Source organism: Somniosus microcephalus, unplaced genomic scaffold (genome assembly GCF_052327205.1).
Source record: "Somniosus microcephalus isolate GS21.2 unplaced genomic scaffold, FLI_Smic_1.0 unresolved_chr7, whole genome shotgun sequence".
Lineage (NCBI taxonomy): Eukaryota > Metazoa > Chordata > Chondrichthyes > Squaliformes > Somniosidae > Somniosus > Somniosus microcephalus.
Genome location: NW_028225185.1, coordinates 33,491,080 through 33,513,513, shown reverse-complemented (window position 1 = coordinate 33,513,513; position 22,434 = coordinate 33,491,080). Strand labels below are relative to the sequence as shown.

At 61.2% G+C, this 22,434-nt stretch overlaps 1 protein-coding gene across 1 annotated transcript in view; it reads right to left on the bottom strand.

The window, feature by feature from the left end:
- The window catches only part of LOC147086759 (neural cell adhesion molecule L1-like), a 168,186-nt gene that overhangs the window by 5,719 nt on the left and 140,033 nt on the right, over nt 1-22,434 (bottom strand). The window contains exons 14-15 of the mRNA XM_085978317.1: nt 9,806-9,937; nt 1,155-1,227 (exon numbers count right to left, since the gene is read on the bottom strand). Coding sequence (XP_085834443.1) covers nt 1,155-1,227; nt 9,806-9,937 — 205 coding nt within the window. The remainder of the gene's footprint in view (nt 1-1,154; nt 1,228-9,805; nt 9,938-22,434) is intronic.

Genomic DNA, 22,434 nt, shown 5'->3' with positions numbered 1-22,434 from the left:
GCTGTGAGGAGGATGCCGAGAAACTCAGTATGATTTGGACAGGTTGGGTGATTGGGCAGATGCATGGCAGATGCAATATTACGTGGATAAATGCGAGGTTATCCACTTTGGTGGCAAAAACAGGAAGGCAGATTATTATCTGAACAGCAATAGATTGGGAAAAGGGGAAGTGCAACGAGACCTGGATGTCCTTGTGCACCAGTCGCTGAAGGTAAGCATGCAGGTGCAGCAGGCGGTTAAGAAGGCAAATGGTATGTTGGCCTTCGTAGCGAGAGGATTCGAGTACAGGAGCAAGGATGTCTTGCTGCAGTTGTACAGGGCCTTGGTGAGACCACACCTTGAGTATTGTGTGCAGTTTTGGTCGCCTTATCTGAGGAAGGATGTTCTTGCCATGGAGGGAGTGCAGCGAAGATTCACCAGACTGATACCTGGGATGGCAGGAATGACGTATGAGGAGAGATTGGGTCGATTGGGCTTATACTCACTGGAGTTTAGAAGAATGAGAGGGGATCTCATTGAAACTTATAAAATTCTAACAGGACTAGACAGACTAGATGCAGGAAGGATGTTCCCGATGGTCGGGGAGTCCAGAACCAGGGGTCACAGTCTAAGGATAAGGGGTAAGCCATTTAGGACAGAGATGAGGAGGAATTTCTTCACCCAGAGAGTGGTGAACCTGTGGAATTCTCTACCACAGAAGGCAGTGGAGGCCAATTCATTAAATATATTCAAGAAGGAGTTGGATATATTTCTTAAGGCTAAAGGGATCAAGGGATATGGGGAGAAGGCAGGGACAGGGTACTGAATTTGGATGATCAGCCATGATCTCATTAAATGGCGGAGCAGGCTCGAGGGGCCGAATGGCCTACTCCTGCTCCTATCTTCTATGTTTCTATGACACTGCTTGGCATTATTCCCCACACCCACAAAGCAGCCTATTTAAATGCATTGTAAGCGGTAAAATGCTGCAAGCGCACAGCCGGTCAAGTGGGGTCTGAAAAGGTGAAAGGGTGAAGGTTTCAGGAGGGTCCTTTGAGCCCCAGCGCGCAAATGTTTTGTCAGCCTGCAGGCAGAGGGCGCCACAGCTGGAGGTTAAACTTTCTTTCACGCTCCCAGTTGGGGGTGGGGGGGTTCCTCGTTTCGGACTTTCTCACCTGTATTCACCGAAGGTTTCGTCCTTCATTGGCCTGGCCTCCGAATCCACGTGGGCATCTTCCTTATCCTTCACTGCAAGATCAGAGAGAGAGCAATAAACACAGGAAATGGGGCTGGGGAGCGCGTGACCGAGGGTGCGCAAAAGCAACGGGCGTGGGAGGTCGTAGGGCACGGGAGGGCAGGAGGTCTGAGAGCGCGGGAGGGCGGCGAGAGCGGGAGGGCGGAGAGAGCGGGAGGGCGGAGAGAGCGGGAGGGTGGAGAGAGCGGTAGGGCGGAGAGAGCGGGCGGGCGGATAGAGCGGGCGGGCGGATAGAGCGGGTGGGCGGAGAGCGCGGGAGGGCGGAGAGCGCGGGAGGGCGGGGAGAGCGGGAGGGCGGAGAGAGCGGGAGGGCGGGGAGAGCGGGAGGGTGGAGAGAGCGGGAGGGCAGAGAGAGCGGGCGGGCGGGGCGAGCGGGTGGGCGGATAGAGCGGGTGGGCGGAGAGCGTGGGTGGGCGGAGAGCGCGGGAGGGCGGAGAGAGCGGGAGGGCAGAGAGCGGAGAGAGCGGGAGGGCGGAGAGCGCGGGAGGGCAGAGAGAGCGGGAGGGCGGAGAGAGAGCGGGAGGGCGGAGAGAGCGGGAGGGCGGAGAGAGCAGGCGGGCGGAGAGAGCGGGAGGGCGGGAGGGCGGACAGCGCGGGAGGGCGGAGAGAGCGGGCGGGCGGAGAGAGCGGGAGGGCGGAGAGCACGGGAGGGCGGAGAGCGCGGGAGGGCGGAGAGAGAGCGGGAGGGCGGAGAGAGCGGGCGGGCGGGGCGAGCGGGTGGGCGGATAGAGCGGGTGGGCGGAGAGCGTGGGTGGGCGGAGAGCGCGGGAGGGCGGAGAGAGCGGGAGGGTCGAGAGAGCGGGACGGCGGAGAGAGCGGGCGGGCGGGGAGACCGGGAGGGCGGAGAGAGCGTGAGGGCGGAGAGAGCGGGAGGGCGGAGAGAGCGGGCGGGCGGAGAGAGCGGGAGGGCGGAGAGAGCGGGCGGGCGGAGAGAGCGGGAGGGCGGAGAGAGCGGGAGGGCGGAGAGAGCGGGCGGGCGGAGAGAGCGGGCGGGCGGAGAGAGCGGGAGGGCGGAGAGAGCGGGCGGGCGGAGAGAGCGGGAGGTCAGAGAGCGGGAGGGCGGAGAGAGCGGGAGGGCGGAGAGAGCGGGAGGGCGGAGAGAGCGGGCGGGCGGAGAGAGCGGGCGGGGAGAGCGGGAGGGCGGAGAGAGCGGGAGGGCGGAGAGCGCGGGAGGGCGGAGAGCGCGGGAGGGCGGAGAGAGTGGGAGGGCGGAGAGAGTGTGGGAGGGCGGAGAGAGAGCGGGCGGTCGGGGCGAGCGGGCGGGCGGAGAGCACGGGACGGCGGAGAGAGCGGGAGGGCGGAGAGAGCGGGAGGGCGGAGAGAGCGGGAGGGCGGAGAGAGCGGGGGGGGCGGTGAGCGCGGGGAGAGCGGGAGGGCGGAGTTAGCGGGAGGGTGGAGAGCGTGGGAGGGCGGAGAGAGCGCGGGAGGGCGGAGAGAGCGGGCGGGCGCAGAGCGCGGGAGGGCGGAGAGCGCGGGAGGGCGGGGAGAGCGGGAGGGCGGGGAGAGCGGGAGGGCGGAGAGCGCGGGAGGGCGGGGAGAGCGGGAGGGCGGGGAGAGCGGGAGGGCGGAGAGCGCGGGAGGGCGGAGAGCGGAGAGAGCGGGAGGGCGGAGAGCGCGGGAGGGCGGAGAGAGCGGGAGGGTCGAGAGAGCGGGAGGGCGGAGAGAGAGCGGGAGGGCGGAGAGAGCGGGAGGGCGGAGAGCGGAGAGAGCGGGAGGGCGGAGAGCGCGGGAGGGCAGAGAGAGCGGGAGGGCGGAGAGAGAGCGGGAGGGCGGAGAGAGCGGGAGGGCGGAGAGAGCAGGCGGGCGGAGAGAGCGGGAGGGCGGGAGGGCGGACAGCGCGGGAGGGCGGAGAGAGCGGGCGGGCGGAGAGAGCGGGAGGGCGGAGAGCACGGGAGGGCGGAGAGCGCGGGAGGGCGGAGAGAGAGCGGGAGGGCGGAGAGAGCGGGCGGGCGGGGCGAGCGGGTGGGCGGATAGAGCGGGTGGGCGGAGAGCGTGGGTGGGCGGAGAGCGCGGGAGGGCGGAGAGCGCGGGAGGGCGGAGAGAGCGGGAGGGTCGAGAGAGCGGGACGGCGGAGAGAGCGGGCGGGCGGGGAGACCGGGAGGGCGGAGAGAGCGTGAGGGCGGAGAGAGCGGGAGGGCGGAGAGAGCGGGCGGGCGGAGAGAGCGGGAGGGCGGAGAGAGCGGGCGGGCGGAGAGAGCGGGAGGGCGGAGAGAGCGGGAGGGCGGAGAGAGCGGGCGGGCGGAGAGAGCGGGCGGGCGGAGAGAGCGGGAGGGCGGAGAGAGCGGGCGGGCGGAGAGAGCGGGAGGTCAGAGAGCGGGAGGGCGGAGAGAGCGGGAGGGCGGAGAGAGCGGGAGGGCGGAGAGAGCGGGCGGGCGGAGAGAGCGGGCGGGGAGAGCGGGAGGGCGGAGAGAGCGGGCGGGCGGAGAGAGCGGGAGGGCGGAGAGCGCGGGAGGGCGGAGAGCGCGGGAGGGCGGAGAGAGTGGGAGGGCGGAGAGAGTGTGGGAGGGCGGAGAGAGAGCGGGCGGTCGGGGCGAGTGGGCGGGCGGAGAGCACGGGACGGCGGAGAGAGCGGGAGGGCGGAGAGAGCGGGAGGGCGGAGAGAGCGGGAGGGCGGAGAGAGCGGGGGGGGCGGTGAGCGCGGGGAGAGCGGGAGGGCGGAGTTAGCGGGAGGGTGGAGAGCGTGGGAGGGCGGAGAGAGCGCGGGAGGGCGGAGAGAGCGGGCGGGCGCAGAGCGCGGGAGGGCGGAGAGCGCGGGAGGGCGGGGAGAGCGGGAGGGCGGGGAGAGCGGGAGGGCGGAGAGCGCGGGAGGGCGGGGAGAGCGGGAGGGCGGGGAGAGCGGGAGGGCGGAGAGCGCGGGCGGGCGGAGAGAGCGGGAGGGCGGAGAGAGCGGGAGGGCGGGGAGCGTGGGAGGGCGGGGAGAGCGGGAGGGCGGAGAGAGCGGGAGGGCGGAGAGAGCGCGGGAGGGCGGAGAGAGCGGGAGGGCGGAGAGAGCGGGCGGGCGGAGAGAGCGCGGGAGGGCGGAGAGAGCGGGAGGGCGGAGAGAGCGGGACGGCGGAGAGCGCGGGCGGGCGGAGAGAGCGGGAGGGCGGAGAGAGCGGGTGGGCGGAGAGCGTGGGTGGGCGGAGAGAGCGGGAGGGCGGAGGGAGCGGGCGGGGAGAGCGGGAGGGCGTAGAGCGCGGAGAGCGCGGGAGGGCGGAGAGAGCGTGCGGGCGGAGAGAGCGGGAGGGCGGAGAGCGCGGGCGGGCGGAAAGCGCGGGAGGGCGGAGAGAGCGGGAGGGCGGAGAGAGCGTGCGGGTGGAAAGCGCGGGAGGGCGGAGGGAGCGGGAGGGCGGAGAGAGCGTGCGGGCGGAGAGCGCGGGAGGGCAGAGAGAGCGGGCGGGCAGAGAGAGCGGGAGGGCAGAGAGCGCGGAAGGGCGGAGAGCGCGGAAGGGCGGAGAGAGCATGCGGGCGGAGAGAGCGGGCGGGCGGAGAGCGCGGGTGGGCGGACAGCGCGGGAGGGCGGAGAGAGCGGGCGGACGGAGAGCGGGAGGGCGGAGCGAGCGGGAGGGCGGAGAGCGTGGGTGGGCGGAGAGAGCGGGAGGGCGGAGAGAGCAGGCGGGGAGAGCGGAGAGCGCGGGAGGGCGGAGAGAGCGGGAGGGCTTACAGAGAGCGGGAGGGCGGAGAGAGCGGGAGGGCGGAGAGAGCGGGAGGGCGGAGAGAGCGGGAGGACGGAGAGAGCGGGCGGGCGGAGAGAGCGGGAGGGCGGAGAGAGCGGGTGGGCGGAGAGAGCGGGAGGGCGGAGAGAGCGGGAGGGCGGAGAGCGCGGGAGGGCGGAGAGAGCGGGCGGGTGGAGAGAGCGGGAGGGCGGAGAGCGCGGGAGGGCGGAGAGCGCGGGAGGGCGGAGAGAGCGGGCGGGCGGAGAGAGCGGGAGGGCGGAGAGAGCGGGCGGGCGGAGAGAGCGGGCGGGGAGAGCGGGAGGGCGGAGAGAGCGGGAGGGCGGAGAGAGCGGGCGGGCGGAGAGAGCGGGCGGGCGGAGAGAGCGGGAGGGCGGAGAGAGCGGGAGGGCGGAGAGCGGGAGGGCGGAGAGAGCGGGCGGGCGGAGAGAGCGGGAGGGCGGAGAGAGCGGGAGGGCGGAGAGCGCGGGAGGGCGGAGAGCGCGGGAGGGCGGAGAGAGCGGGAGGGCGGAGAGAGTGTGGGAGGGCGGAGAGAGAGCGGGCGGGCGGGGCGAGCGGGCGGGCGGAGAGCGCGGGAGGGCGGAGAGAGCGGGCGGGCGGAGAGCGGGAGGGCGGAGCGAGCGGGAGGGCGGAGAGGGTGGGTGGGCGGAGAGAGCGGGAGGGCGGAGAGAGCAGGCGGGGAGAGCGGAGAGCGCGGGAGGGCGGAGAGAGCGGGAGGGCTTACAGAGAGCGGGAGGGCGGAGAGAGCGGGAGGGCGGAGAGAGCGGGAGGGCGGAGAGAGCGGGCGGGCGGAGAGAGCGGGAGGACGGAGAGAGCGGGCGGGCGGAGAGAGCGGGAGGGCGGAGAGAGCGGGCGGGCGGAGAGAGCGGGCGGGCGGAGAGAGCGGGAGGGCGGAGAGAGCGGGAGGGCGGAGAGCGCGGGAGGGCGGAGAGAGCGGGCGGGTGGACAGAGCGGGAGGGCGGAGAGCGCGGGAGGGCGGAGAGCGCGGGAGGGCGGAGAGAGCGGGCGGGCGGAGAGAGCGGGAGGGCGGAGAGAGCGGGCGGGCGGAGAGAGCGGGCGGGCGGAGAGAGCGGGCGGGGAGAGCGGGAGGGCGGAGAGAGCGGGAGGGCGGAGAGAGCGGGCGGGCGGAGAGAGCGGGCGGGCGGAGAGAGCGGGAGGGCGGAGAGAGCGGGAGGGCGGAGAGAGCGGGCGGGCGGAGAGAGCGGGAGGGCGGAGAGAGCGGGAGGGCGGAGAGCGCGGGAGGGCGGAGAGAGCGGGAGGGCGGAGAGAGTGTGGGAGGGCGGAGAGAGAGCGGGCGGGCGGGGTGAGCGGGCGGGCGGAGAGCGCGGGAGGACGGAGAGAGCGGGCGGGCGGAGAGCGCGGGAGGGCGGAGAGCGCGGGAGGGCGGGGAGAGCGGGAGGGCGGGGAGAGCGGGAGGGCGGGGAGCGCGGGAGGGCGGAGAGAGCGGGAGGGCGGAGAGAGCGGGAGGGCGGAGAGCGCGGGCGGGCGGAGAGCGCGGGAGGGCGGAGAGCGCGGGCGGGCGGAGAGAGCGGGAGGGCGGAGAGAGCGGGAGGGCGGGGAGCGCGGGAGGGCGGGGAGAGCGGGAGGGCGGAGAGAGCGGGAGGGCGGAGAGAGCGCAGGCGGGCGGAGAGCGCGGGCGGGGAGAGCGGGAGGGCGGAGAGAGCGGGAGGGCGGAGAGAGCGGGCGGGCGGAGAGAGCGCGGGAGGGCGGAGAGAGCGGGAGGGCGGAGAGAGCGGGACGGCGGAGAGCGCGGGCGGGCGGAGAGAGCGGGAGGGCGGAGAGAGCGGGAGGGCGGAGAGCGCGGGAGGGCGGAGAGAGCGGGTGGGCCGAGAGCGTGGGTGGGCGGAGAGAGCGGGACGGCGGAGAGAGCGGGCGGGGAGAGCGGGAGGGCGTAGAGCGCGGGAGGGCGGAGATCGCGGGAGGGCGGAGAGAGCGTGCGGGCGGAGAGCGCGGGCGGGCGGAAAGCGCGGGAGGGCGGAGAGAGCGTGCGGGCGGAAAGCGCGGGAGGGCGGAGGAAGCGGAAGGGCGGAGAGAGCGTGCGGGCGGAGAGCGCGGGAGGGCGGAGAGAGCGGGAGTGCGGATAGCGCGGGAGGGCGGAGAGCGCGGGAGGGCGGAGAACGCGGGAGGGCGGAGAGAGCGTGCGGGCGGAGAGAGCGTGCGGGCGGAGAGAGCGGGCGGGCGGAGAGCGCGGGTGGGCGGACAGCGCGGGAGGGCGGAGAGAGCGGGCGGACGGAGAGCGGGAGGGCGGAGCGAGCGGGAGGGCAGAGAGCGTGGGTGGGTGGAAAGAGCGGGAGGGCGGAGAGAGCAGGCGGGGAGAGCGGGAGGGCGGAGAGCGCGGGAGGGCGGAGAGAGCGGGAGGGCGGACAGAGAGCGGAGAGAGCGGGAGGGCGGAGAGAGCGGGCGGGCGGAGAGAGCGGGCGGGCGGAGAGAGCGGGTGGGCGGAGAGAGCGGGCGGGCGGAGAGAGCGGGCGGGCGGAGAGAGCGGGCGGGCGGAGAGCGCGGGAGGGCGGAGAGAGCGGGCGGACGGAGAGAGCGGGCGGACGGAGAGAGCGGGTGGGCGGAAAGCGCGGGAGGGCAGAGAGAGCGGGCGGAGAGAGCGGGCGGGCGGAGAGCGCGGGAGGGCGGAGAGAGCGGGAGGGCGGAGAGAGCGTGCGGGCGGAGAGAGCGGGCGGGCGGAGAGCGCGGGAGGGCGGAGAGAGCGGGAGGGCGGAGAGCGCGGGAGGGCGGAGAGAGCGGGAGGGTGGAGAGAGCGGAGAGCGCGGGAGGGCGGAGAGAGCGGGAGGGCGGAGAGCGCGGGAGGGCGGCGAGAGCGGGAGGGCGGCGAGAGCGGGAGGGCGGAGAGCGCGGGAGGGCGGAGAGAGCGGGCGGGCGGAGAGCGTGGGTGGGCGGAGAGCGCGGGAGGGCGGAGAGCGCGGGAGGGCGGAGAGAGCGGGCGGGCGGAGAGAGCGGGAGGGCGGAAAGCGCGGGAGGACGGCGAGAGCGGGAGGGCGGAGAGAGCGGGAGGGCGGAGAGCGCGGGTGGGCGGAGAGAGCGGGCGGGCGGAGAGAGCGGGAGGGCGGAGAGTGCGGGAGGGCGGAGAGCGCGGGAGGGCGGGCGGGCGGAGAGCGCGGGAGGGCGGAGAGAGCGGGAGGGCGGAGAGCGCGGGAGGGCGGAGAGAGCGGGCGGGCGGAGAGAGCGGGCGGACGGAGAGAGCGGGAGGGTGGAGAGCGCGGGAGGGCGGAGAGAGCGGGCGGGCGGAGAGAGCGGGCGGACGGAGAGAGCGGGAGGGTGGAGAGCGTGGGCGGGCGGATAGAGCGGGCGGACGGAGAGCGGGAGGGCAGAGCGAGCGGGAGGGCGGACAGAGAGCGGGAGGGCGGAGAGCGCGGGAGGGCGGAGAGCGCGGAGAGAGCGGGCGGGGAGAGCGGGAGGGCGGAGAGAGCGGGCGGGCGGAGAGCGCGGGAGGGCGGAGAGAGCGGGCGGGCGGAGAGCGCGGGAGGGCGGAGAGAGCGGGCGGACGGAGAGCGGGAGGGCGGAGAGCGCGGGAGGGCGGAAAGCGCGGGAGGGCGGAAAGCGCGGGAGGGCGGACAGAGAGCGGGAGGGCGGAGAGCGCGGGAGGGCGGAGAGAGCGGGAGGGTGGAGAGCGCGGGAGGGCGGAGAGAGCGGGCGGGGAGAGCGGGAGGGCGGAGAGAGCGGGAGGGCGGAGAGCGCGGGAGGGCGGAGAGCGCGGGAGGGCGGAGAGAGTGGGAGGGCGGACAGAGAGCGGGAGGGCGGAGAGCGTGGGTGGGCGGAGAGAGCGGGAGGGCGGAGAGAGCGGGCGGGCGGAGAGCGCGGGAGGGCGGAGAGAGAGCGGGAGGGCGGAGAGAGCGTGCGGGCGGAGAGAGTGGGAGGGCGGACAGAGAGCGGGAGGGCGGAGAGCGTGGGTGGGCGGAGAGAGCGGGAGGGCGGAGAGAGCGGGCGGGCGGAGAGCGCGGGAGGGCGGAGAGAGAGCGGGAGGGCGGAGAGCGTGGGTGGGCGGAGAGAGCGGGCGGGTGGAGAGAGCGGGCGGGCGGAGAGCGCGGGAGGGCGGACAGAGAGCGGGAGGGCGGAGAGCGTGGGTGGGCGGAGAGAGCGGGAGGGCGGAGAGTGCGGGAGGGCGGACAGAGAGCGGGCGGGCGGAGAGTGCGGGAGGGGAGAGCGGGAGGGTGGAGAGCGCGGGGGGGCGGAGAGAGCGGGAGGGCGGAGAGAGCGGGCGGACGGAGAGAGCGGGAGGGCGGAGAGCGCGGGAGGGTGGAGAGCGCGGGAGGGCGGAGAGAGCGGGCGGACGGAGAGCGGGAGGGCAGAGCGAGCGGGAGGGCAGACAGAGAGCGGGAGGGCGGAGAGCGCGGGAGGGCGGAGAGCGCGGACAGAGAGCGGGAGGGCGGAGAGAGCGGGAGGGCGGGAGGGCGGAGAGAGCGGGAGGGCGGAGAGAGCGGACAGAGAGCGGGAGGGCGGAGAGCGCGGACAGAGAGCGGGAGGGCGGAGAGAGCGGGAGGGCGGAGAGAGCGGGAGGGCGGAGAGAGCGGGAGGGCGGAGAGCGCGGGAGGGCGGAGAGAGCGGACAGAGAGCGGGAGGGCGGAGAGCGCGGACAGAGAGCGGGAGGGCGGAGAGAGCGGGAGGGCGGAGAGAGCGGGAGGGCGGAGAGAGCGGGAGGGCGGAGAGAGCGGGAGGGCGGAGAGTGTGGGAGGGCGGAGAGCGGGAGGGCGGAGAACGCGGGAGGGCGGAGAGCGCGGGAGGGCGGAGAGAGTGGGCGGGCGGAGAGAGCGGGAGGGCGGAGAACGCGGGAGGGCGGAGAGCGCGGGAGGGCGGAGAGAGCGGGAGGGCAGAGCGAGCGGGAGGGCGGAGAGAGCGGGAGGGCGGAGAGTGCGGGACGGCGGTGTTTGATGGACCAGCCCCCTCCATTCCCAGTTGACGAGCTCCGTACCTGAGTACTTGCCTCCTTTGTTTCTCTTGATGAAGCACACAATCAGCAGGATGAGCACGATGAGGACGATCGCACTGATCAGGCCGATGAACCAGCCTCGGGTGGCTATTCCATTGTTGAGCTCGGTGTAGGCTGGCGATGAGAAAGAAAAATAAACTGTGGGACGTCATCCACCTCCCACACCGCCCGCCTCCCCGGGTGAAGACATATTGTTCGGAGACAGTGAAAGAGAGTATCTGGCCTTTGTTGGCAGTGTGTGGGACAGAAAGTGGCAGAAATGGCCATTTCTGAACCGGGATCACCGGGGGCCTGTGTCTCCCTCCACCGCCCACCTGAATTTTTGTCGATTGCGGTTGTTGTATTTCTCACCCCCGCCCTGCCCCTCTCCGGGAGGTGCCGATTCAGGCAGGGACACGGTTCTCTGGGCACCGCAGTCTCCTCTCGTGTGCATGAGAACATAAGAAACAGGAGCAGGAGTCGGCCATTCGGCCCCTCGAGCCCGCTCCGCCATTCAATAAGATCATGGCTGATCTCATCTTGACCTCAACTCCACTTTCCCGCCCCGATCCCTCGATTCCCCTCGAGTCCAAAAATCTCTCGATCTCGGCCTTGAATAGACTCAACGACTGAGCCTCCACAGCCCTCTGGGGCAGAGAATTCCAAAGATTCACCGCCCTCTGAGTGAAGAAATTCCTCCCCATCTCAGTCCTAAATGGCCGACCCCTTATCCTGAGACTGTGACCCCTGGTTCTAGACTCTCCAGCCAGGGGGGAAACAGCCTCTCAGCATCTACCCTGTCAATCCCCCTCAGAATCTGATATGTTTCAATGAGATCACCTCTCATTCTTCTAAACTATAGAGAGTATCGGCCCAATCTACTCAATGTCATTGAAACTTATAAAATTCTAACAGGACTGGACAGACTCGATGCAGGAAGGATGTTCCCGATGGTCGGGGGAGTCCAGAACCAGGGGTCACAGTCTAAGGATAAGGGGTAAGCCATTTAGGACTGAGATGAGGAGGAATTTCTTCACCCAGAGAGTGGTGAACCTGTGGAATTCTCTACCACACAAGGCAGTTGAGGCCAATTCATTAAATATATTCAAGAAGGAGTTAGATATATTTCTTAAGGCTAAAGGGATCAAGGGATATGGGGAGAAGGCAGGGACAGGGCACTGAGTTTGGATGATCAGCCATGATCTCATTGAATGGCGGAGCAGGCTCGAGGGGCCGAATGGCCGACTCCTGCTCCTATCTTCGATGTTTCTATGTTTCTATCAATCCCCCACCTCATCCCAGGAATCAGTCTGGTGAACCTTCGTTGCACTCCCTCATGTAGGGATACGCTTCCCCGGGCACCACCTTGCCAAGGTGACGTTCTTCATTTGTGAGTCAGTCAACGAGCGGTGGCGGGATATCCGATCAGATTCCAACCATCAGCTACTCCTGATCGCGATCCAGTGAGCACTGCTGGACAGTGAACGTCAGGTGGGGACAGTGATGGCAACAACGTGTACTTACCCAGCGCTTACAGAACAGTGTTAGCAAACAAAATTTGACCCTGAGCCACATAAGGAGATATTAGGACAGGCGACCAAAAGCCTGGTCAATGAGGTCGGTTTTAAGCAGCGTCTTAAAGGAGGACAGGGAGAGGCGGAGAGGTTTAGGGAGGGAATTCCAGAGCTCAGGGGCCCTGGCGCGGTCGCCAACGGCGGAGTGATGGAAATCGGGGGATGCGCGAGAGGCCAGAATTGGAGGAGACACACACACACACACACAATCCAGACACACACACACACAATCCAGACACACACACACACAATCCAGACACACACACACACACACACACAATCCAGACACACACAATCCAGACACACACACACATTCACAATACACGCACACACAGTCAAGACATTTCATGAAGTCAATACAAAATTTAAAAAACGTTGTGCCACTGTGTGAGGAAAGCAGACCCGAGGTCTGTGCCCGTTTACTTCTCAGGCCTAGAGTTGGAGGGAAAAGTCTAGCGGGAGCACTTTGTTCAACACTCCGCGAACCTCTGGGTAATAACTGAAGTGTATTCCCAGTAATCCCAGTCTCTCTCTCAGACAGTGACCGTCCCTCAGCGTATTCCCAGTAATCCCAGTCTCTCTCAGACAGTGACAGTCCCTCAGTGTATTCCCAGTAATCCCAGTCTCTCTCAGACAGTGACAGACCCCCAGTGTATTCCCAGTAATCCCAGTCTCTCTCTCAGACAGTGAAAGTCCCTCAGTGTATTCCCAGTAATCCCAGTCTCTCTCAGACAGTGACAGACCCCCAGCGTATTCCCAGTTATCCCAGTCTCTCTCAGACAGTGACAGACCCCCAGTGTATTCCCAGTCTCTCTCAGACAGTGACAGACCCCCAGTGTATTCCCAGTCTCTCTCTCAGACAGTGACAGACCCCCAGTGTATTCCCAGTCTCTCTCAGACAGTGACAGACCCCCAGTGCATTCCCAGTCTCTCTCAGACAGTGACAGACCCCCAGTGTATTCCCAGTCTCTCTCAGACAGTGACAGACCCCCAGTGTATTCCCAGTCTCTCTCTGACAGTGACAGACCCCCAGTGTATTCCCAGTAATCCCATTCTCTCTCAGACAGTGATAGACCCCCAGTGTATTCCCAGTCTCTCTCAGACAGTGACAGTCCCCCAGCGTATTCCCAGTAATCCCAGTCTCTCTCAGACAGTGACAGACCCCCAGTGTATTCCCAGTCTCTCTCAGACAGTGACAGACCCCCACTGTATTCCCAGTAATCCCAGTCTCTCTCTGACAGTGACAGACCCCCAGTGTATTCCCAGTCTCTCTCAGACAGTGACAGACCCCCAGTGTATTCCCAGTCTCTCTCAGACAGTGACAGACCCCCAGTGTATTCCCAGTCTCTCTCAGACAGTGACAGACCCCCAGTGTATTCCCAGTCTCTCTCAGACAGTGACAGACCCCCAGTGTATTCCCAGTCTCTCTCAGACAGTGACAGACCCCCAGCGTATTCCCAGTAATCCCAGTCTCTCTCAGACAGTGACAGTCCCCCAGTGTATTCCCAGTCTCTCTCAGACAGTGACAGACCCCCAGTGTATTCCCAGTAATCCCAGTATCTCTCTGACAGTGACAGTCCCTCAGTGTATTCCCAGTAATCCCAGTCTCTCTCTCAGACAGTGAAAGTCCCCCAGCGTATTCCCAGTAATCCCAGTCTCTCTCTCAGACAGTGACAGACCCCCAGTGTATTCCCAGTCTCTCTCTCAGACAGTGACAGACCCCCAGTGTATTCCCAGTCTCTCTCTCAGACAGTGACAGACCCCCAGTGTATTCCCAGTCTCTCTCTGACAGTGACAGACCCCCAGCGTATTCCCAGTCTCTCTCTGACAGTGACAGACCCCCAGTGTATTCCCAGTCTCTCTCTGACAGTGACAGACCCTTAGTGTATTCCCAGTCTCTCTCTCTGACAGTGACAGACCCCCAGTGTGTTCCCAGTCTCTCTCAGACAGTGACAGACCCCCAGTGTATTCCCAGTCTCTCTCAGACAGTGACAGACCCCCAGTGTATTCCCAGTCTCTCTCTGACAGTGACAGACCCCCAGTGTATTCCCAGTAATCCCATTCTCTCTCAGACAGTGATAGACCCCCAGTGTATTCCCAGTCTCTCTCAGACAGTGGCAGTCCCCCAGCGTATTCCCAGTAATCCCAGTCTCTCTCAGACAGTGACAGACCCCCAGTGTATTCCCAGTCTCTCTCAGACAGTGACAGACCCCCAGTGTATTCCCAGTCTCTCTCTGACAGTGACAGACCCCCAGTGTATTCCCAGTCTCTCTCTGACAGTGACAGACCCCCAGTGTATTCCCAGTCTCTCTGACAGTGACAGACCCCCAGTGTATTCCCAGTCTCTCTCTGACAGTGACAGACCCCCAGTGTATTCCCAGTCTCTCTCAGACAGTGACAGACCCCCAGTGTATTCCCAGTCTCTCTCTCTCAGACAGTGACAGACCCCCAGTGTATTCCCAGTCTCTCTCTGACAGTGACAGACCCCCAGTGTATTCCCAGTCTCTCTCTCAGTGACAGACCCCCAGTGTATTCCCAGTCTCTCTCTGACAGTGACAGACCCCCAGTGTATTCCCAGTCTCTCTCAGACAGTGACAGACCCCCAGTGTATTCCCAGTCTCTCTCTGACAGTGACAGTCCCCCAGTGTATTCCCAGTCTCTCTCTGACAGTGACAGACCCCCAGCATATTCCCAGTAATCCCAGTCTCTCTCAGACAGTGACAGTCCCTCAGTGTATTCCCAGTCTCTCGCAGAGAGTGACAGTCCCCCAGCGTATTCCCAGTATCTCTCAGACAGTGACAGACCCCCAGTGTATTCCCAGTAATCCCATTCTCTCTCAGACAGTGACAGACCCCCAGTGTATTCCCAGTCTCTCTCTCAGACAGTGACAGACCCCCAGTGTATTCCCAGTCTCTCTCAGACAGTGACAGACCCCCAGTGTGTTCCCAGTCTCTCTCAGTGACAGACCCCCAGTGTATTCCCAGTATTCAGTCTCTCTCAGACAGTGACAGACCCCCAGTGTATTCCCAGTCTCTCTCAGACAGTGACAGACCCCCAGTGTATTCCCAGTCTCTCTCTGACAGTGACAGACCCCCAGTGTATTCCCAGTCTCTCTCAGACAGTGACAGACCCCCAGTGTATTCCCAGTAATCCCATTCTCTCTCTGACAGTGACAGACCCCCAGTGTATTCCCAGTCTCTCTCAGACAGTGACAGACCCCCAGTGTATTCCCAGTCTCTCTCAGACAGTGACAGACCCCCAGTGTATTCCCAGTCTCTCTCTCTCAGACAGTGACAGACCCCCAGTGTATTCCCAGTCTCTCTCTGACAGTGACAGACCCCCAGTGTATTCCCAGTCTCTCTCAGACAGTGACAGACCCCCAGTGTATTCCCAGTCTCTCTCAGACAGTGACAGACCCCCAGTGTATTCCCAGTCTCTCTCTCTCAGACAGTGACAGACCCCCAGTGTATTCCCAGTCTCTCTCTGACAGTGACAGACCCCCAGTGTATTCCCAGTCTCTCTCAGACAGTGACAGACCCCCAGTGTATTCCCAGTCTCTCTCAGACAGTGACAGACCCCCAGCATATTCCCAGTAATCCCATTCTCTCTCAGACAGTGACAGACCCCCAGTGTATTCCCAGTCTCTCTCAGACAGTGACAGACCCCCAGTGTATTCCCAGTCTCCCTTTTCTTGATCCCATTTCATTGTTTACATGTTTCGAATTGCATTCTGAAGATGAGAACTATCCAGTGCTGATGGGGCATTGACGGGAGTCTGGTATGTGTCTGCTGCACATCCCTCTCCGAATCCACTTCCTAACAGACCACACCACAGGGACTAGGAACTAGACACAGGTCATAAAAAATTTAAACAGCATATTACACGCTTCAGCAACAAAGCAAGGGAGGCGGAGGCAGAAAGAAATTGGTAGATGTGTTTAATTTCTCCCACTCTCTCTCTCTCCATCACTCTCCCTTCTCCACATGATCTTCCAACTCAAGCCAAGAATGAGGTGGACGATTTGAACCTCGTACACTGTTTTTGAGAACTTTCGCCTGAAATTTGTAAGCTGTACAGTTGATGATCATCAATTTATTAAATCTGCCCCGCGAGTGTTTGCTGGGGACAGTGTAGAGGGAGCTTTACTCTGTATCTAACCCGTGCTGTACCTGCCCTGGGAGTGTTTGATGGGGACAGTGTAGAGGGAGCTTTACTCTGAATCTAACCCGTGCTGTACCTGTCCTGGGAGTGTTTGATGGGACAGTGTAGAGGGAGCTTTACTCTGTTTCTAACCCGTGCTGTACCTGCCCTGGGAGTGTTTGATGGGGACAGTGTAGAGAGAGCTTTACTCTGTATCTAACCCGTGCTGTACCTGCCCTGGGAGTGTTTGATGGGACAGTGTAGAGGGAGCTTTACTCTGTATCTAACCCGTGCTGTACCTGCCCTGGGAGTGTTTGATGGGACAGTGTAGAGGGAGCTTTACTCTGTATCTAACCCGTGCTATACCTGCCCTGGGAGTGTTTGATGGGGACAGTGTAGAGGGAGCTTTACTCTGTATCTAACCCGTGCTGTACCTGCCCTGGGAGTGTTTGATGGGACAGTGTAGAGGGAGCTTAACTCTGTATCTAACCCGTGCTGTACCTGCCCCGGGAGTGTTTGATGGGGACAGTGTAGAGGGAGCTTTACTCTGTATCTAACCTGTGCTGTACCTGCCCTGGGAGTGTTTGATGGGGCCAGTGTAGAGGGAGCTTTACTCTGTATCTAACCCGTGCTGCACCTGCCCTGGGAGTGTTTGATGGGACAGTGTAGAGGGAGCTTTACTCTGTATCTAACCCGTGCTGTACCTGCCCTGGGAGTGTTTGATGGGACAGTGTAGAGGGAGCTTTACTCTGTATCTAACCCGTGCTGTACCTGCCCCGGGAGTGTTTGATGGGGACAGTGTAGAGGGAGCTTTACTCTGTATCTAACGCCTGCTGTACCTGCCCTGGGAGTGTTTGATGGGACGGTGTAGAGGGAGCTTTACTCTGTATCTAACCCCGTGCTGTACCTGCCGTGGGAGTGTTTGATGGGACAGTGTAGAGGGAGCTTTACTCTGTATCTAACCCGTGCTGTACCTGCCCTGGGAGTGTTTGATGGGGACAGTGTAGAGGGAGCTTTACTCTGTATCTAACCTGTGCTGTACCTGCCCTGGGAGTGTTTGATGGGGCCAGTGTAGAGGGAGCTTTACTCTGTATCTAACCCGTGCTGTACCTGCCCTGGGAGTGTTTGATGGGACAGTGTAGAGGGAGCTTTACTCTGTATCTAACCCGTGCTGTACCTACCCTGGGAGTGTTTGATGGGACAGTGTAGAGGGAGCTTTACTCTGTATCTAACCCGTGCTGTACCTGCCCTGGGAGTGTTTGATGGGACAGTGTAGAGGGAGCGTTACTCTGTATCTAACGCGTGCTGTACCTGCCCTGGGAGTGATTGATGGGACAGTAGGTGAAGCTTTTTGAAAGCCTAATGTAACAGGCTCGACGGGACTGATTGGCCTCCTCCTGTTCCTAATGTAACAGGCTCGGGGGAGCTGAATGGCCTCCTCCTGTTCCTAATGTAACAGGCGCGAGGGGCTGAATGGCCTCCTCCTGTTCCTACAGTAACAGGCTCAAGGGGCTGAATGACCTCCTCCTGTTCCTAATGTAACAGGCTCGAGGGGCTGAATAGCCTCCTCCTGTTCCTAATGTAACAGGCTCGAGGGGGCTGAAGAGCCTCCTCCTGTTCCTAATGTAACAGGCTCAAAGGGCTGAATGGCCTCCTCCTGTTACTAATGTAACAGGCTCGAGGGAGCTGAACAGCCTCCTCCTGTTCCTAATGTAACAGGCTCGAGGGGGCTGAACGCCCTCCTCCTGTTGCTAATGTAACAGGCTCGAAGTGGGCTGAACGACCTCCTCCTGTTGCTAATGTAACAGGCTCGAGGGGGCTGAACGGCCTCCTCCTGTTCCTAATGTAACAGGCTCGAGGGGCTGAACGGCCTCCTCCTGTTCCTAATGTAACAGGCTCGAGGGGGCTGAACGCCCTCCTCCTGTTGCTAATGTAACAGGCTCGAAGTGGGCTGAACGACCTCCTCCTGTTCCTAATGTAACAGGCTCGAGGGGCTGAACGGCCTCCTCCTGTTCCTAATGTAACAGGCTCGAGGGGCTGAACGACCTCCTCCTGTTGCTAATGTAACAGGCTCGAGGGGGGCTGAACGACCTCCTCCTGTTCCTGTGCTCCTGAGCGCTGAATCGATGGCGAATTACACAGCTTGTTTAACCTCCAATTGCCGCTGATCCTCTGGAAATGTTAACGTGGCCATCAGAGGCAAACAGCATGCAATGCATTCAACCACCCTTGATTTATATAATCCACTAAGTTAGGGCTTCAGCAGAACGTGCGCTGCCTGGGGACTGGGGCCTTCTGATGTGCAGCTCCTTTCACAGGCATATTGATTGTTCTTTATCCCCCTGTTCCTCCCTTTTATTTTGCTCTGTCACCTTCAGCCCAGCAACAGGTTCTGTGCTCCTGCTAATTTCCCCCGTCAGAGGCAATTAGGATCTGAAAGAAGTGGTCAGGCAGAGCGAGGCAGCCAGCAGTGGTTTGACCGCAACCACCTTGAAGGAGCTTTAACTGAAGCCTCGGCAGTGGGGTCTCAGGGCACGTACACATTCACCTACACGGGGGCTGGGGACAGTGTAGAGGGAGCTTTACTCTGTATCTAACCCGTGCTGTACCTGCCCTGGGAGTGTTTGATGGGACAGTGTAGAGGGACCTTTACTCTGTACCTAACCCGTGCTGTACCTGCCCTGGGAGTGTTTGATGGGACAGTGTCGAGGGAGCTTTACTCTGTATCTAACACCGTGCTGTACCTGCCCTGGGAGTGTTTGATGGGGACAGTGTAGAGGGAGCTTTACTCTGTATCTAACCCCGTGCTGTACCTGCCCTGGGAGTGTTTGATGGCACAGTGTAGAGGGAGCTTTACTCTGTATCTAACCCCGTGCTGTACCTGCCCTGGGAGTGTTTGATGGGGACAGTGTAGAGGGAGCTTTACTCTGTATCTAACCCGTGCTGTCCCTGCCCTGGGAGTGTTTGATGGGACAGTGTAGAGGGAGCTTTACTCTGTATCTAACCCGTGCTGTACCTGCCCTGGGAGTGTTTGATGGGACAGTGTAGAGGGAGCTTTACTCTGTATCTAACCCGTGCTGTACCTGCCCTGGGAGTGTTTGATGGGGACAGTGTAGAGGGAGCTTTACTCTGTATCTAACCCGTGCTGTACCTGCCCTGGGAGTGTTTGATGGGACAGTGTAGAGGAAGCTTTACTCTGTATCTAACCGCGTGCTGTACCTGCCCTGGGAGTGTTTGATGGGACAGTGTAGAGGGAGCTTTACTCTGTATCTAACCCGTGCTGTACCTGCCCTGGGAGTGTTTGATGGGGGCAGTGTAGAGGGAGCTTTACTCTGTATCTAACCCCGTGCTGTACCTGCCCTGGGAGTGTGTGATGGGACAGTGTAGAGGGAGCTTTACTCTGTATCTAACCCCGTGCTGTACCTGCCCTGGGAGTGTTTGATGGGACAGTGTAGAGGAAGCTTTACTCTGTATCTAACCTGTGCTGTACCTGCCCTGGGAGTGTTTGATGGGACAGTGTAGAGGGAGCTTTACTCTGTATCTAACCCGTGCTGTACCTGCCCTGGGAGTGTTTGATGGGACAGTGTAGAGGGAGCTTTACTCTGTATCTAACCCGTGCTGTACCTGCCCTGGGAGTGTTTGATGGGACAGTGTAGAGAGAGCTTTACTCTGTATCTAACCCGTGCTGTACCTGCCCTGGGAGTGTTTGATGGGACAGTGTAGAGGAAGCTTTACTCTGTATCTAACCTGTGCTGTACCTGCCCTGGGAGTGTTTGATGGGGACAGTGTAGAGGGAGCTTTACTCTGTATCTAACCCGTGCTGTACCTGCCCTGGGAGTGTTTGATGGGACAGTGTAGAGAGAGCTTTACTCTGTATCTAACCCGTGCTGTACCTGCCCTGGGAGTGTTTGATGGGACAGTGTAGAGAGAGCTTTACTCTGTATCTAACCCGTGCTGTACCTGCCCTGGGAGTGTTTGATGGGGACAGTGTCGAGGGAGCTTTACTCTGTATCTAACCCGTGCTGTACCTGCCCTGGGAGTGTTTGATGGGGACTGTGTAGAGGGAGCTTTACTCTGTATCTAACCCGTGCTGTACCTGCCCTGGGAGTGTTTGATGGGGACAGTGTAGAGGGAGCTTTACTCTGTATCTAACCCGTGCTGTACCTGCCCTGGGAGTGTTTGATGGGACCATGTAAAGGGAGCTTTACTCTGTATCTAACCCCGTGCTGTACCTGCCCTGGGAGTGTTTGATGGGGACACTGTAGAGGGAGCTTTACTCTGTATCTAACCCGAGCTGTACCTGCCCTGGGAGTGTTTGATGGGGACAGTGTAGAGGGAGCTTTACTCTGTATCTAACCCGTGCTGCACCTGCCCTGGGAGTGTTTGATGGGACAGTGTAGAGGGAGCTTTACTCTGTATCTAACCCGTGCTGTACCTGCCCTGGGAGTGTTTGATGGGACACTGTAGAGGGAGCTTTACTCTGTATCTAATCTCGTGCTGTACCTGCCCTGGGAGTGTTTGATGGGACAGTGTAGAGGGAACTTTACTCTGTATCTAACCCGTGCTGTACCTGCCCTGGGAGTGTTTGATGGGGACAGTGTAGAGGGAGCTTTACTCTGTATCTAATCCGTGCTGTACCTGCCCTGGGAGTGTTTGATGGGGACAGTGTAGAGGGAACTTTACTCTGTATCTAACCCGTGCTGTACCTGCCCTGGGAGTGTTTGATGGGACGGTGTAGAGGGAGCTTTACTCTGTATCTAACCTGTGCTGTACCTGCCCTGGGAGTGTTTGATGGGACAGTGTAGAGGGAGCTTTACTCTGTATCTAACCCGTGCTGTACCTGCCCTGGGAGTGTTTGATGGGACAGTGTAGAGGGAGCTTTACTCTGTATCTAACCCGTGCTGTACCTGCCCTGGGAGTGTTTGATGGGACAGTGTAGAGGGAGCTTTACTCTGTATCTAACCCGTGCTGTACCTGCCCTGGGAGTGTTTGATGGGGACAGTGTAGAGGGAGCTTTACTCTGTATCTAACCCGTACTGTACCTGCCCTGGGAGTGCTTGATGGGGACAGTGTAGAGGGAGCTTTACTCTCTATCTAACCCGTGCTGTACCTGCCCTGGGAGTGTTTGATGGGGACAGTGTGGAGGGAGCTTTGCTCTGTATCTAACCTGTGCTGTACCTGCCCTGGGAGTGTTTGATGGGACAGTGTAGAGAGAGCTTTGCTCTGTATCTAACCTGTGCTGTCCCTGCCCTGGGAGTGTTTGATGGGGACAGTGTAGAGGGAGCTTTACTCTGTATCTAACCCGTGCTGTATCTGCCCTGGGAGTGTTTGATGGGGCAGTGTAGAAGGAGCTTTACTCTGTATCTAACCCGTGCTGTACCTGCCCTGGGAGTGTTTGATGGGACAGTGTAGAGGGAGCTTTACTCTGCATCTAACCCCGTGCTGTACCTGCCCTGGGAGTGTTTGATGGGGACAGTGTAGAGGGAGCTTTACTCTGCATCTAACCCTGTGCTGTACCTGCCTTGGGAGTGTTTGACGGGACAGTGTAGAGGGAGCTTTACTCTGTATCTAACCCGTGCTGTACATGCCCTGGGAGTGTTTGATGGGACAGTGTAGAGGGAGCTTTACTCTGTATCTAACCCGTGCTTGAATAAAGGAGACTATGAATGTATGAGAGCGGAATTGAGTAGAGTGGATTGGGAAAATAGATTAAAGGGTAAGACGATGCATGATCAGTGGTGTACATTTAAGGAGTTATTTTACAACTTCCAAAAAATATATATTCCACTGAGAAGAAAAGGGTGTAAAAGAAAAGACAGCCATCCGTGGCTAAGTAAAGAAATTAAGGATAGTATTCGACTAAAAACAAGGGCATATAAGGTAGCCAAATCTAGTGGGAGGATAGAGGATTGGGAAAACTTTAAAAGACAGCAAAAAATGACAAAAAGATTGATTAAGAAAGGGAAGATAGATTATGAAAGTAAATTAGCAAAAAATATAAAAACAGATAGTAAGAGTTTTTATAGTTATATAAAAAGAAAAAGGGTGGCTAAAGTAAATGTTGGTCCCTTAGAGGATGAGACCGGGAAATTAATGGTGGGAAATATGGAGATGGCAAAACCACTGAATGAATATTTTGTATCAGTCTTTACAGTACAGGACACTAAGAATATCCCAACACTGGACAAACAGGGGGCTATAGTGGGGGAGGAGCTAAACACGATCAAAATCACTAAGGAAGTGGTACTCGGTAAAATAATGGGACTCAAGGCGGATAAATCACCTGGACCTGATGGCTTACATCCTAGGGTCTTGGGGGAAGTGGCGGTAGGGATTGTGGATGCATTAGTAATAATTTTCCAAAACTCCCTGGACTCAGCAAAGGTCCCGGCAGACTGGAAAACTGCTAATGTAACACCCTTATTTAAAAAGGGCAGTAGACAGAAGGCTGGAAACTATAGACCGGTTAGCCTAACATCTGTGGTAGGTAAAATTTTGGAGTCCATTATTAAGGAGACAGTAACAGGACATTTGGATAATCATAATTTAATAGGACAAAGTCAGCATGGTTTTATGAAGGGGAAGTCATGTTTGAGAAATTTGCTGGAGTTCTTTGAGGAAGTAACATATAGGGTGGATAAGGGGGAACCAGTGGACGTAGTGTATTTAGACTTCCAAAAGGCATTTGACAAGGTGCCACACAAAAGATTATTGTTTAAGATAAAAAATCACGGGATTGGGGGTAATATTCTGGCATGGATAGAGGATTGGCTATCTAACAGAAGGCAGAGAGTTGGGATAAATGGTTCATTCTCAGACTGGCAATCAGTAACTAGTGGTGTTCCGCAGGGGTCAGTGCTGGGTCCCCAACTCTTTACAATCTATATTAACGATTTGGAGGAGGGGACCGAGTGTAA